This window comes from Anser anser, assembly GCF_964211835.1.
Source record: "Anser anser genome assembly, chromosome: 8".
NCBI classification, from domain to species: domain Eukaryota; kingdom Metazoa; phylum Chordata; class Aves; order Anseriformes; family Anatidae; genus Anser; species Anser anser.
Genome location: NC_139728.1, coordinates 20917473 through 20931633, shown reverse-complemented (window position 1 = coordinate 20931633; position 14161 = coordinate 20917473). Strand labels below are relative to the sequence as shown.

Sequence of the window (14161 nt, the reverse complement as noted above, 5' to 3'; positions counted from 1 at the left end):
CAAGAAAAGATAAAAGATGAAATAATCCCTGTTTCAGGTTCTGTCCTGAAGTCACACCTGCAATAAAATTCCCACATGCCCTGAGCTTGGCACTTTATTACCCCATACACTCCTTGTTTCCTGGCTTATTCATCATCAGAGAAGGTGGACAGCTCTGCCTTGCCAGCATGAGGTGTGAGGACAGATGCTGGAGTGGGCAGTATTCAGAAAGCAGCAACACAGCTGCCACAAAGACCCAGATCCCACTATCTGAAGGGCATCCCTCTTCCAGTTTGCTGCCTGCCTCCTCCTCTCCCTCCTTGCATGGGTGGGGGCTTCCCATGCAGCTTCTCAGTCCCAGAGTGTTTTCAGAGGCTCAGATCCTCTCTCCCTACTACATCTGGGAGCTCCATCATTTCCACAGCTGCTGTGGCTTGAGGTACATACCCAGGTGGTTCATGAATGCCATCCACTGCTGGCAGGTTTGACTGAAAAGCGGGTGCATGGTGCCCACGTCCCCTTCTTCCAACTGGCAGGCTCGGCGCCTGGGAGGAGAGAAGGGCAGCATCATTATACAAGAGCAAAGTCAACAGCAGCAAAGGCAAAAAGGCGCAGTGGTTCCCTCCCAGCTCAAGCAGAGCCCAAGGAATCCCCTTTTCGGGTTGCTATAGTGCTTGAGTTTTGTCCCTGGGGTCGGCAGCCATAGGTGTTGTGTGGGAAAGGGATCTCTGGCAGGGAGAACCAGCTGTGCTCCCAGCACCAACACAGATCAAGGCTTTGTGTGTGGCAGGCAGCTCCCCTAGCTGGCTGTGCAAGGGAGACACTGCAAGGAACGAGGACGTGGTCCAGAGGGTTGAGATGCATGAATAGCCAGGGGGATGTCAGGCTGGGGAGCTCTGCACAGCGACACCCCAGCTGCCTGGCCCACAGACCATACTCACCTCTGTGCCTGCTCCAGTTCAGCTGTGGCCCGATCCTGGCTCAAGTGCTGCTTGACGTTCTCGGTCTTGTGTCGCCGCCTTGTGCGAGCCTCTTCTGGCCTCTCCAGCACAATGTCATCAGTAGTCTTGGGGCTGCCCAGCTCTGAAGACTCTGCCTTGCTCTACGAAGAAGTGGTGCAGGGTTAAGGCTCTGCATATCCACAGCCCAGCTGTTGCCCTGATCTCAAACACCCTGGTTACCAAGCCTGGCCTCCCTACCCCAGCCAGATCCCTCCTCTGTCCCTCCTGGCCTAAAATACCATGAGGAGCTGCAGGCCCTGCTCCCCACCACTCCCTCAGCAGTGTTACCAGCATATCCCAGAAGCTGCGGCGTCCCAGCTTGCTTGTGGGTGTCACTGGCTCCCCGGGGCTGGCTGCAGGGGCAGTTGTGAACTGCAAGGGCGGAGGACAGCTCTTGCCAGTCCCACTGGTACTCAGGGCCAGGCCCTTGGTCTCTGACATGGTCCTCCTTAGGCCTCCTGTGGAGACAGAGCAAATGAGATGCTTCAGAGCCCCCCACTGTGACGTTCACGTGTGTACCTATGTACCCCACCATGGCTGGCCACAGCCTGGATGGAGAGAAGGGAGGGAGCCCTCAGCAACACCTGGCAAAGTTCCTTCAGTCTTCTGGAGCAGAGATCAACCTCTAAAGATCTCTTCCAACCCTGTTTCTATGTCGCTTCTCCCCTGGGACATCACACAGCACAGCTGGCAGAGGGGACAGTGGCTTCCTCCCTCCCCAGCCCAAGCGCCCTCCCAGCACCAGCCGAGCTCCCACAGGGAGGAGAAACAAGGCAGGTGGGGGGCTCGGGGTGCCCATCCCCTCCCACTCTCACCCGCAGAGCTCAGCTCCTCCACGTCGGTGGCAGCCAGGGGGCAGGCGGCCTCCAGGCAGAGCGGGGCGGGCAGCACGAGGAACTCCATGACGGCGTCGCAGAGAGCGTGGCGCAGGGCCCCGCGCAGCTTCTCCGACAGCTGCAGCAGGCTGATGTTGCCCTTCTCCCAGATGTCCAGGCGCACCAGCACGCAGGGCTCTGCTGGGAGGAGACAATCCTGTGTGGCTCTGCACCCCCAGCCTTCAGAGGCGCCCCGGGGGCTGGAGAGGCAGCAGGCAATCAGTAATTTTCACTGCCTACCTGAAGGCAGGGTGCCGGCCTCAGGCTGGTGCTTGCTAACGGCAGTGAGGCTTTCGAAGTCAGCTTCCTGCAGCAGGCCCGTGACGGGTGAGGAAGCAGCCATCCTCAGGGGGTCGGGCCTCTCCCCGTGGGGCAGCGCGGTGGGGCTGCCGTTCTCGTCCACAAACGTCAGGGCAATGCACGCAATCCCTGTGGGGAGAGCCCGAGGCAGCCCCCGTCAGCCCAAGGAGCAGGGTGGCCACCCCACGCCTGCCCACCAGGGCTTGGGATCGTCCTCCGGCCACTTGGGTTTCACAGTGCCACGGGTGCACAGGGCAGGAAGGGAAGCAGCCAGGGGAGAGGCGACTAGCTGTGTTCATCAGGAGGCAGGGTAAGAAGCATGGTGTTTGGCACAGGGTGTCCCCATCACCCCGAGAATCTCCCTCCTGCATCCCTCTGGGATGGGGCTCACCATCCCTATCCTCCCAAGGGACAGCGTACAGACAGAGCCCAGATACTCTCCAACAACCCTCTCTGGGCTCACAGGCTCCTTGCAGAGGAAGACTACACACAACACCTTGTCGCAGGTTACGCTCAGGGCCTGCTTCCCACCGCACATGCCTACAGACGAGGTGCCTTCCCCACATTCCCATCAGCACAGCTGGGGGGCAGAGCAAAACGGGAGCTCACCCCCCACAGCCCATCTCCTGGCCAGGATACCAGGGGAACAGCAGTGGGGATGGAGCTGTAAGGTCCAAAGCTCCCCAGCCAACTGAGCCAGCACTCGGGACTGGACGGCAAAGCTGTCCCGAGGTGTCGATGGCAGGGAGCGCAGGATGGGCGTTCTCTCCATGCAGATACAAACCCAGCCCCAGCAGCCTGTGCCCAGGCCTAACCAGACAAACAACCTGGTTTCCATCCTTCCTAATGAAGTATAAATTCTGCAGCACCCTATCCTCCAAGAAATGCCAAAATGAGAGGGAACTGAGATGGAGAGGGTTGCTCCCAAAAGAGGGAGGTGGGCATTCAAGTAAGAGTGCAGCATACCTGCATTCACGCTGAGGAAATCTTAATCTACAAGCACCACTCCACTTAAAGAAAAGTAAAGAAGCTGCCTTATCTCACAGGTGCTCTGTACCAGCCTCTGACACGTCTCTCCCCTAGACAGGCACAGGAACAACCCTTTATCCAGCAACCAATGGGGAAGTTTATCATTTCCTAAATATCAAAGCAAGAGGGGACCAGGACTTCACCCAGCCTCATTCCCCTTTGGAGCCTCACTCAAGACCCTCCTGCCTCACATAACCTCTTGCTGCAGCAGAGCAGCTCTCTGGGATTTAGGTGTCAATACAGAAATATCAGGAGCTGCAAATATGCTCCATGTGACAGTGTGTAAGTGCTGCTAGAGATCATGAGCCTAGTAAAAGTCACGAGCCTTAGCGAAAGGCAAAAAATCCTCATCTGTCTGGCCTGACAGTAAGCCCCAGGCCCCCCAGAATGACACTGGATGCTCATTAGCCTCTTCTTGAGGCAGGTAATTGTAGACCAATTAGACCAATTATGACCAGGTAGTCACCTTCCCCTCCTCCTGGATAAACTCCTGCACTGAGCCCCCCCAGCCTCCCCCTCTCTGGCAGGCCTCCAGACCACAGCCCTTCCCGTAGCTCCACTCCGCTTCAGTCCACCTGAAGCGAGGAGATGACAACAGCCCAGCACAACATCCCACGTCCTCCTCATGCTAGGACACGTGCTCCAGAGAGGGAGGACCCACAGCAGTGCTTTCAAGCAGGCCAGGTCAGCAGCCACAGGAGCAGATGCTCGTTTGCACGTGCTCCCGAGGGGAGCTGGTTTGCCAAGCAAGCGCCAAGCACCGCAGCAGGCTCAGTCCCTTGGGGCAGAGCCGACGGCTGCTGCTGCCCTGGCAGCAGGAAGGCTTCCTTCCCCGCTGCAGGGAACAAGGCTTCCAGTTCTGTCGCAGGAGCACGGAGAAGCAGAAATGCAACAGGTAAGAAACAGCCCTGACAGGATGGACACAGCCTGAGCTGTGCGGCTATGGGAAGAGGTAAGCCAGCGAGGGCTGCTGAAAACCTTCCTGCCCAGAGCCTTGGCGTTTGGCTACGCATTCATCCATCGCACCCTGCGAGGATGTTGGGGTGCAAGTGATCTGCAACCTCCCAGCTAGGAAGGGCTCTCCAAGCCCCCTCCAATCCAGACTCTGAAATAAAAAGTACACGCCTAGAGGTGCCCGGTCACTCCAGCCCTTCGGTGTGCAAGGCAGCCCCCAGCCCAGGGCAGAGCCACTGGGAGCGTGATGGTGCTACGCCCTGAAGCTTGAAACTGCAATTGGAAGATTACAATCCCTGTCCTTCTCAGGGATGAGATGGCCATATAGGCCTGCGGGGGAAAAGGGGTGTAGAACTTTGAAGCTCACTGCTTGCAAGCAGGTTGTTTGCTCATTTGTTCTGTTTGCTCATTTATTCTGTTTGCTCATTTACCCAGCCAGCAAGAAAACGGCGCCTCAGCTGGATGGACACACACACAAACACACAGAGGAGTCAGAGCTGAAGCCACAGCACAAGGGGAACAAGAACAGCAGGGACCAGAGGGACCAAGGATCTGCATGAGAAAGGAAACTAGAGTAGTACTTGGAGCCAGAGGTGCTACCTTGGAAGTGGGAGAGTGGAAAGAGGTGCTGCACAAGGTCCGACATGGTACCTACATAACAGAAGAACATTCAGACTGTGCACAAGGGACACAACAAGACTCACGATGGCCAGGTAACAGACCACATGGCCTTGGCACAACACGACATGACAGCGTGCTGCAGGATTAGCCCTATCCAATCCTTCCTCCAGCAGTCCCCAGGAAAGAGCAAAGGCACTGCCCCCACAACTGTGCCACTAGCTATGCCTTGCCCCCCAGCAGCTGCAATCTAGAGCTGCTTCCTACAGCAACAGGCCAAGCTTAGCAAGTCGCTCTGGGGGACTCCTTAGCTCAATTCTACAATTGATGCATGGTTCTGCAGCCTCCCAAGCACACGCCCTGCATATCCTTTCACCCTGCACATCCCTTAGGCATTGGAGAAACACGCCACCCTGACACTCGCCCTCCTCAGTCAGAGCTCTCCAATGTGGGAAGTCGCTCCCCAATGCACAGCCCTATACCCGCCTTCAAAAAAAGTTGAGCACAGTACCTTTGCCACCAGTGCCTTGGCCACCCGGCTTGTTGTACAGATAGAGATCCTGGTCAGGGACACTGCCACTGTGGTTGAAGTAGTGCTAAAGGGGGCAAGAAAGAAAAGTGACAGAGACTAAAGAACTTGCACTGACTGGAAGCAGAGGTCCACACGTGCAGAGCTCATCCCCTGGCACAAAGCAAGCAGTCCTTACCTACTTAAAAACCACTTACCACCACAGTCTTGGCTACTGTTTGGCAGAAGGATGCTCCTACAGCTCTACGCAGTGTTTTAAGGCACTGCACATCTGGCCTCACCTTCTATCCTTGCTATGGCCATGCTCTGAAGGAGTGGGTAGCTGCTCCCAAGCTTTTATTAACCCTGATGTTTCAGTCCTTAGAGCCTGGCCGCGCAAGGAACCAAGCTCAATTTTGCAAGGGGGTCTCCTCCTGTGCTCCTGGGAGAAGACTGTGGGCACGAGCTTTGTGGCTGCAACTTTTTGCACAGCAAGTGACTACTTGAGACAAAGCAAGGCCTGTCCACTTTTACACCAGGCCAAACAGGATCTGCTTGCTGTCCTGCACAAATCCTCCAGGCTTCACTATTCAGTGTCAATTCCTCCCCAGCGACACATGGCAGAGCTGGGAACACAGGAGCTGAGCTGCCCCAGCGAGCACCCCCCAGCAGCAGGTGGAAGCTGGGCAAGCTGTCGCTCTCCTCACCTTGAAGTGGTGCTCCACATTGCTGTCCGTGTACTTTGGGGTGTGCAGGAAGATGAGCAGGTTCTGGCGCAGGTAGTAGGCCACTGCAGGCAGCCAAGGCAGAGCTGAAGGTGGCAGTGCAAACTGCAGGACTTCTGTGGGCGGCGTCCCAGGGGGCTGGATAAACTGCAGAGAGAAGGCTTTAAAACTCAGCTGAGTCTAGCAGGATGCCCTGGGGCTTTGATACGCATCTGAATGACACCAGCTGGGTACACAAAGGGAGAGCACAGTGTGCAGAGCCCAGACAGCACCCTGAGACAGACATGGGGGCCAATGCTCCATGCGTATTCACAGCGAGGCCTGCCATGCTGTGAACCCAGCAGAGGTGATCCCACCAACTACCCTGGCACCCACACAGAGTGTACGTCTGTGAATGCCAGACTGAGCCAGCGCTGGAGCTGGGATGGGATGCAGCTGACTGCCCTGGCCTTCCCTGCCTGGGGCAGGAGGGGCCGAGACTTAAAAAGGAGGAAAGAGGGACGTGCAACAGGACGAGCAGAGGGGTTATCCTGGTACATACCTCAACATCTGCTGGGGTCAACTTGCAGTTCCGCACCAGCATCACAGTGATGATATCCAGGGTGGCCTCATCCAGGCGCCTGCGCAGCACTTTTACCAACTCATCTGTGATCTCAGGCCCTAACAAGGAAGCAGAGGAACATGCAACTTTTTCACTTCATCTGGTTATGACCACAGCCACCTCCCTATACCTGTCCAGAATGCACCACCCTCACAAACACTTCTCACAGGAAACATGTCTTTCCCCACCATCAACTTCTTCAGACGTCATTTTCCACCTGTTTTTGATCACAAAAGACTGCTGACAAAGTAAAGGCAAATGTACTTCTGCACAGGGAAAGCTGGCATAAGCCACCTGGTCTGCAAGAGGTCTTATCATGGGCCCTCGGTCCTTTCCTCACATTTCCACCCAGGCAGAATGGAGAGCAGCTCTGGGCTAAGGAAGAGCAGCTTGCTCAGGAGGGACGTTCTCTCTTCATTCTTCAAGCAAAGAGGGCAAAGACCAGAGCTTCATTCCCCTGCTTTGCAGCAGCACAGTCTATCTGCTGCCAGGCTTTGTAATGCTTACCTGCTGGGGCAACTCCATGGACCATCAACTGGATGTGCCTGTCTACCTGTCCCACTGGGCGAGCAGAGTCCACACTACGGCACGAGGCTGTGTCCAGAGAGGAACGAGAGCCCTGGAAAGGAAAAAGAAAAAAAAAAAGACACAAAAAAAAACCAACCCAGATGCATGAAAGCAGTTTCCATGTGAATCCCTGAACCAGCACCACCCATACCTGTCAGCAAGGTCAGGCAGAAACCCCTACTGCTGCCCCCCCCAACACACATCGGCAATATAAATTTTACCCTACTTAAAATCCAGGTAGCTGGAACTACCAAGTTCCCCCTTTTCCCCAAACACCCATTCTCCTCTACTCCACGCATGTACTCTGTGACCAAAACCCACATCCAGTCCCAGAGAGCAGCACTCACTGTTAGATCCTCAGTGTAGATGGGCTCCTGACTGCGTGTCAGTGCCAGGGAGCGAGATGCTGGATTAACGGTGCTCTCTGCTTCCCACACCTTCCCACTGTACGTGGTTTCAGTCAGCCTGAATATAGGAGGAAGACGTGTCAGCCTCCCTTCCCAAGAATGGCAGCATCATACCAGAAGATACACATCCTCCTTACTCTCCCCTGAGGAATTCCCAGGAATCAGTCCTTACAGCACAGAGCTTTTGCAAAAATTGCTCCGTTTCCCTCACATAACAACACTTTTCCTTCCGGGTAAAGATTTAGTGCAGGAAGAGCAGGAGGGGTCTGGTTTGACATGACTCTGATTCATCAGAAACCAGACATTTGCTGCTTGGGTCACAGCAGGGTCCCCGAGGCTGGGTAGACACTTCCTGCCCCAAGGAGCTCTCAGCCTGGTGCAACACACGTAGCAGGGCAGGGGCACGCCAACAAGTCAAGCTGACTTCTTACCGGAGGTAGAAAACAGACTTAGTGGCACGTTCCTGGTAGACAAACATATTCTTCCTGTTCACCACGGAGAAGGCGTTGAGCACCGACCGAAGCGCCTGGATAGCTGTGAGCAACGTGGGACGTTAGCTATCCCACACACCCTCCTGTCGTGCCAATCCAGCCAGAAGCCAGACTCTTGACACACAGAATGAGGAGGAGCCTGGGCTGTACACACCTCGCGAGACCCCCATGTTGGGGCCCATCTTGAGGCGTGAATGCACGTGGATGAGCGTGCTCCACACCACGTCACAAGCAAAGTGCCCTGGCATGAACTGCATGGTGGCAGCCAGGTAGTCCCGGGGCTGGTAGCTCTCCTCTACCGAGTAATCTGCAAAGAAAATAACAAGTAGTCATGGCCATCACACTGAAGTCACTGTCTTTTTAGTCAGCTGCACTGCTGCTGAGGCAGAGCCAAAAAGAGTATTCGTACCATCTGTGGGCAAGACACGCTGCCTGTAGGAAGTATAGGGAGTTTCACTCTTCCAGATGTCCTCCTCGCTCTCTGCCACCAGCAATGAGTTGCATATGTGGCTGTCATGCAAGTCCTGCAGCAGCAAGCGCTGTAACAGATGAGAAAAGACAAGTCCTGTTGTTTCCGCAGCCACACAAGACAGCAACAGGGAGGGCCTAGGGCCAGACAGAGTCCCTTTTCCTTTGACCCCCAAGCTGGGACTCCACCTGCTGAACTGGCTCCCATGCCCTGCTCAGAGCTGGGCCCGGACCAGACAAACCCCAGAGGTCCCTTCTCATCTAAGCCATCTAATGACTGGCAGCTCTACCCCTGTCCTCTGCAATTTGTTACCTGATTGACAACTCTGCAGATTTCACTGATCTTTTTCACCACCATCTGGTTGAGACTCTGGCACTCCCCTGGCTGCTCTTCTTCTGTCTCTGCTGATGCTGCCTTCTCCACACTCAGGCTGCTTTACAGGGAAGGGGAGAGAGGGGTCAGTAGGACACCTGGACAGCACCTTTCTCTGTATGCAGAAAGCACACGCATGGTGGGGAAGGATGGTGGCTTTCCCCATACGGAGTACCAGTCTAGTCCTGCAGCTCCCCACCCACACAGGGCAGGAAGGAGATCCTGCCCACAGAGACGAGCGAGCGACAATAAGGCCAGACAGCAGGACCCTCCTTACCGTGTGTGGTAATAGACTTCCACTCGGTCCTGCTCAATTTTTATGATGAGCCAGAAGTCCGGCATGAGGGGACACCTGGGTTCCTGGTCGCTCATTAACGCCTCCTCGTACTCGGAGTCACTGCTCCCCCCATCGTAACCTGCAACGTATCCTCACTTCAGTCCCAGGCCGCCTGGCAAGCCAGCCTCCCCCCCGGGAAGAGCAAGCTCTGCGAGGTTAAAGCCATTCCCAAGCCCCGTCCTCAGGGCTCAGCCCAGCCCAGGCACACAGCCCCCCGTGTCCCCCCGCTGCCGCCTCACTGCCAGCGCCTGGCTGCACGCTGCTGCTGCCAGCACCGAACTCACCCAGGTGGTCAGAGTCCATGCTGCCCTGGCTTGACACAAGGCTCTGCACGCGGCTGGGACGCTGCTTGCTGGAGCCTGCAAAGGGAAGAGGAGCTGATGACAGCACTTGCTATGTCCCTTTGCACGCACCACGTGTTAGAGAAGTGCTACGGACAGGCAGCGCTGGGGAACATAGCGCTGGGAACAGGCCTCATGCAGCCATTACTGGAAACACCAGGAATTTCGTGTCATTACGGATATCAGTGCAGCAGCACAGACTAACCCAGGTAACATTAAACAGCAAATTGCCTGCACCCTGGCAAGGGAAGGGGAGACTAGTAGCCCTGAGCGCTGATTCTGGTGTTTGGGGACTGGAAAAGGAATAACAGTCGTGTTTCATACACTACAGCCAAAACTGGGCCCTTCCCTTAACAGCTTATGAGGCTGAGGTACATCTTGCCCACATTTGCAGCTCCTACCTTCCCTGCCCTGTGTTACAGACTCAACTAGGCTTGCTGCAGACGGTGTCACTAACGGTGATTTCTCACTGTTGCCCTTTTCAGAAGACGAGGACGGCAGGGATTGTATGGTTGTCTCCAGAGCTGTCTCCTCCAGGGAGTCATGGCCAGGTGCTCTGCTCTGCTCAAGGCTCAGTGCTTCTCCTGTGACCTGTACGCAAGCCAAAGTTGCAAAAAATGACCAGAAAAAGAGGCACAAAACCCAAACAACTCCCTGCACATCACCCTCCTGTATCCTTCTACCTTCAGTTGGCAGAAGGTCCCGCACCTTCCCGCCGACAGACCACCTTAGTGTATCTCACCTCATCCTGCATGTGGCTGCCCCCACCTACAGGGTTTCCAGCTTCTGGCACAACGTGCGTCTCACTCTCTGGCCACCCCCAGAGACCCTGGGCTTCTTCTGGGAGGGCACAGCTTGCATGGTGCAGCTCGGAGCTCTCTGCCTCTGCTTCACTGCTCCCCTCCCGGCCCGCCTGGCCCAGGGCTGTCCTGGTGCTCCCTCCGGTTTGCTGCTGCAAGCACGGTGTCCCTGCTGGGTTTGGGGCTGCCCGTCTAGAGTGCAGGCGGCTGATGGAGATGTAGTGGTAGTCACTGCCTTCTGCGTTGAGCACGTAGCCTGGTAGAGCCATCCTTCTGAACTCCTGCAACACAGGGAAGAATAAGCAACCCGCTAACTAAGGGTAGGACACTGCCTCAGGGCTCCCTCTTTTACCTCCTTGAACTTCTCCAGCGAGTGCTCGGGTCCAAAGACAAACTGGAGCAGCACCACCTCGCTGTGGCAGCTGGGCCGCCCCTTGGAGTTGTAGATGTGGGAGGCCACCCGGTGCAGGATGGAGGTGCTGATGACCTGTGAGTGGCGCAGCGCAGACACGATCTCATCGTCCAGAAGCCAGCGAATCTGAGCAGAGCAGGGACACAGAGCAATCTAAGTCACCTCCAGCTGCAAGGCTGCCCCAGTTCTCACCCAAGTCCCAACATTCTTCATTTCCTTCTTACTGTACCTAAGAAAAGGGTTCTGGAAGAGACTTCTGCCCACCCCACCCCAACTGGAGTAAGAATTTTATCAGGGTAGTCCCACATTTTGGGGCAGCACAAGGCCAATGGCCTGTGTGATACAAGCAAAGTCACTTCAGTTGACAGAGGCTACAGCCTGGAGCAGGCTAGGAAGTGCGGAGCAGCAACTGTGTGCTGTGGCAAATTGCTTCAGTTAGAAGCAAGCAACAGGCAAGGCTGCCTCACCTCATTCATAGTGGCTTCAATCGCCTGCCTGTGCACTCCAGGGAGGTTGGAAAGTGCAGGGTGCCTAGGGAATAGCACAAGAATAATCCATCAGTCGTTCTCATTCATGCAGCTGCCATAGTGAAGCCCTTAAGCAGCAAAAGGAGCTCACAAAAAGCTGCAGCACCATACCTCTCATCTCCTGTGGACGGGAGCCGGTCCAAGTTGTGCATGATATCCTCATCTGACCGGAAAGAGGATGGCTGCCCAGGAGAGCGGGTGAAGGACACGCTGCTCTCTGAGGTGCATCTGCCACAGGAGAGAGAGCACGCTGAGCATCAGCTTCTGAGCCAGAGAGGATAAACAGACAGTCTCCAGAGGAAAAAGAAAGGATCCCTCTAAAAGGCGAGACTATCCTGGAAAAAACTTAGTTTTCTGAGGGCTGTGGCAGGCTCTGTGAGGAAGATAATCCCCAGTCTCAGTACGGAGAGAGGACCTGAAACTGTCTTGCTGGGAAGGGCAGGCAGAGGATGGGTAAAGGCTGGGCCTCTCTCCACCTACCTGTTGTGGAGAATGTCCGTATTCACAACTTCTATCTCCAGGGGTAGCGTCAGCACAAAGATGTCCAGTGTCACACACAAGTCCCCCAAATCAATAGTGTTCAAGCCCTGGCAGCTTTCCAGACAGCCCAGAACTTCCCCTGAGGAGAGATCCCAGATGAAGGGGATCATACAACAAACAGCTCTGCTTACACACACACACAGCCTGCCAGTAAGTACAGAGACTGCGAGAGGTGGCTATTGTCCCACACCTGGGCAGGCTCAAGAACATCACCATCCTCCATGATCATTCCATAATTAAACCCACAGCAAATTAAACCACAGCCCTTGTCTGATGCTAGGAGACCGTGGGGGCTCCAGTACAGGTAGGGCTAGTCCATTGAGAGTGCTGTTCAGGACACGGCATGTTTGTTCCAGGGGTGCTCCCCCAGCCAGGACTCCACAAATGCCCTAGTGCCCTGCAACTTCACAGCAAGGCTTGCGCTTACCTAGACAAGTTGGTAGGGATTGCACAGGCATGGAGCTGTGCTGGCTACGCAGCTTCACTGAGCAGGTGAGGTGCACAAAGAGCGGGGGCATCTCCTGCTCCAGGAACTCTTGCTCATTGAGCGAGTCCCCTCCCAGCACGCTGAAGGAGTCGTCATCCTGGTTCACTGTGTTGGAATCTGAGAGGGAATCCGTGTCGGGGAACTCATGCTCCAGCTTCTCACGGTACTCCACCTCCAGCTCCGGGTCACTCTCCGTGGCAATGCAGCACCCGGACACGGCTCCTGTTGACATAGGATCCTTGTTAGCAGAGACCCCACCAGACACAGCCAAGCTCTGATAGGCATTACCACAGCGAGATACCTTCTTCTCCAGGACAGAACAAGCAAATTTTACCTTCTTCAGCTGCCAGTTCTGCCTCTGATCCCTCCATGTCCTCACTGCCTTTCCTGTCTGTCTGATCCCGGGATGCCTCTTCCTGAAGGGAGAGGAGGAGGGCAGGTACTAGAACCATGCCAGGCAGTGAAGCAGGCTGTTGATGCCCTCCAAGGGCTCAGTCTGCCCAGGAGTCCACCAGCCTAAAATCCACATCTGATTGCAAGTAAAGCTACTTCACTCCACAAAGACTAGGTGCCTGCCAGGGCAGCACCACGCCTACCTCCTTCTTGGCTGATGGTGGGCAGTAGAAGAAATAGTGAGGATTTGATGGCACTGGCTTGAAATGTAAACTTCCAATTTCCAGGAATTTTTCCTAAAAGAGAAATCCCAAACATGAGGCAGACATTCCACTCCACTGTCCTGTGGGAGCCAAGCCAAGCTCCCATGATCCTCACCTGGATAATTTTATGCAGGTCAGGGTGTGCCTGGCAGGGCTGTCCAATTTCAAGCAGTGAAAGGGGAAACTCTGAACAGCAACTGGTGCCCACACTGCTCTTCGGCTCTTCCGTGGGGCTAGCAACATTATGGGAGTCCTGCTCACTGTAGTCCTCCATTTCCGCACTGAAAGGATCGTGGACAGGTCAGACAGGCAAGTCAAGAAGCAGTAGTTATATGCATTATCTACCCAGCAAGCATCCCACCTCACAGTTCCCCACACCTCATCTGCGTAAACACAAGGTGACTCGTATGTCCCCACAGTCCCCACCCGTGCAGCCCCAGAAGCCCTCCTCCCACCCACGAACCCAGATAAGCATGCAGGCTGTCTGAAGCCAGGCCAGAGGCAGCTGAACCACACCAATCCTGTGGTCACTTACGCTGCAGCACGCTATCCCCTCCCTGGGAAACAGAGACAAGCGGCTGAGTATAAGATCAGCCTGGAGCAGCGTGAATTCCCAAAGCCCAGTTCAAGGCGTTTCACAGCAAATATTGCCATGCCAGCATTCCTAATGTCTTGGCAGCACAGAGAGCACAAAGCTCAGGCCCACGCGCACGCATCAGCCCTGTGACAGAATCGGTCCCTACAACTCAGAGAAAGTGATCTGGGGAGTGGGATGAAGGCTGGTCAAAGTACTGCCAGGTGCCCGAATTAGTAATACAGATGGCAGATCACAAGCTATACATCCTTCAGAAATGTTTATTATAATCACCAATCCCAACTCAGATTGTGTTTTATAAACCAAGAAAAGTTTCCGCAGTTTCTTTGTGTGAAAGTTGCACTTGACAAAGTGACTGGACTATCCAAACACTGAACGTTCTTCAAAAACAGAGCCCCATCTTGCTGACTTACAACGTAAGAAGAAATAGGGTTGGGGATTCTCAACAAATTCTAGTGAACTCACATGAAGGAACCAAGGATAGTCAAGAGCAAACAGAGGATGAAGAACTTAGAATGTTTCTTCAACACACAGCATAGTAAGGCAGAGTATTTCTCCCTCCTTAGGTTT

General features: G+C 55.0%; 1 protein-coding gene across 10 annotated transcripts in view; it reads right to left on the bottom strand.

Annotated features, from left to right (window-relative positions):
• SZT2 (SZT2 subunit of KICSTOR complex) overlaps window positions 1-14161 on the bottom strand; it is a 56688-nt gene that overhangs the window by 15515 nt on the left and 27012 nt on the right. For 4 of the 10 annotated variants that reach the window (XM_083846583.1, XM_083846590.1, XM_083846585.1 and 1 more), the window contains 26 exons: window positions 13112-13277; window positions 12937-13029; window positions 12675-12756; window positions 12281-12562; window positions 11794-11932; window positions 11425-11541; window positions 11254-11317; window positions 10727-10912; window positions 10317-10655; window positions 9976-10165; window positions 9518-9592; window positions 9174-9312; window positions 8837-8957; window positions 8465-8594; window positions 8210-8362; window positions 7996-8098; window positions 7505-7622; window positions 7098-7209; window positions 6531-6649; window positions 5972-6136; window positions 5268-5352; window positions 2096-2284; window positions 1796-1996; window positions 1269-1438; window positions 921-1081; window positions 427-524 (listed from right to left, as the gene is read on the bottom strand). In XM_083846583.1, coding sequence (XP_083702709.1) covers window positions 427-524; window positions 921-1081; window positions 1269-1438; window positions 1796-1996; window positions 2096-2284; window positions 5268-5352; window positions 5972-6136; window positions 6531-6649; window positions 7098-7209; window positions 7505-7622; window positions 7996-8098; window positions 8210-8362; window positions 8465-8594; window positions 8837-8957; window positions 9174-9312; window positions 9518-9592; window positions 9976-10165; window positions 10317-10655; window positions 10727-10912; window positions 11254-11317; window positions 11425-11541; window positions 11794-11932; window positions 12281-12562; window positions 12675-12756; window positions 12937-13029; window positions 13112-13277 — 3797 coding nt within the window. The remainder of the gene's footprint in view (window positions 1-426; window positions 525-920; window positions 1082-1268; window positions 1439-1795; window positions 1997-2095; window positions 2285-5267; window positions 5353-5971; window positions 6137-6530; window positions 6650-7097; window positions 7210-7504; window positions 7623-7995; window positions 8099-8209; window positions 8363-8464; window positions 8595-8836; window positions 8958-9173; window positions 9313-9517; window positions 9593-9975; window positions 10166-10316; window positions 10656-10726; window positions 10913-11253; window positions 11318-11424; window positions 11542-11793; window positions 11933-12280; window positions 12563-12674; window positions 12757-12936; window positions 13030-13111; window positions 13278-14161) is intronic. The other 6 variants (XM_083846586.1, XM_083846591.1, XM_083846588.1 and 3 more) reach the window with 3 other exon arrangements.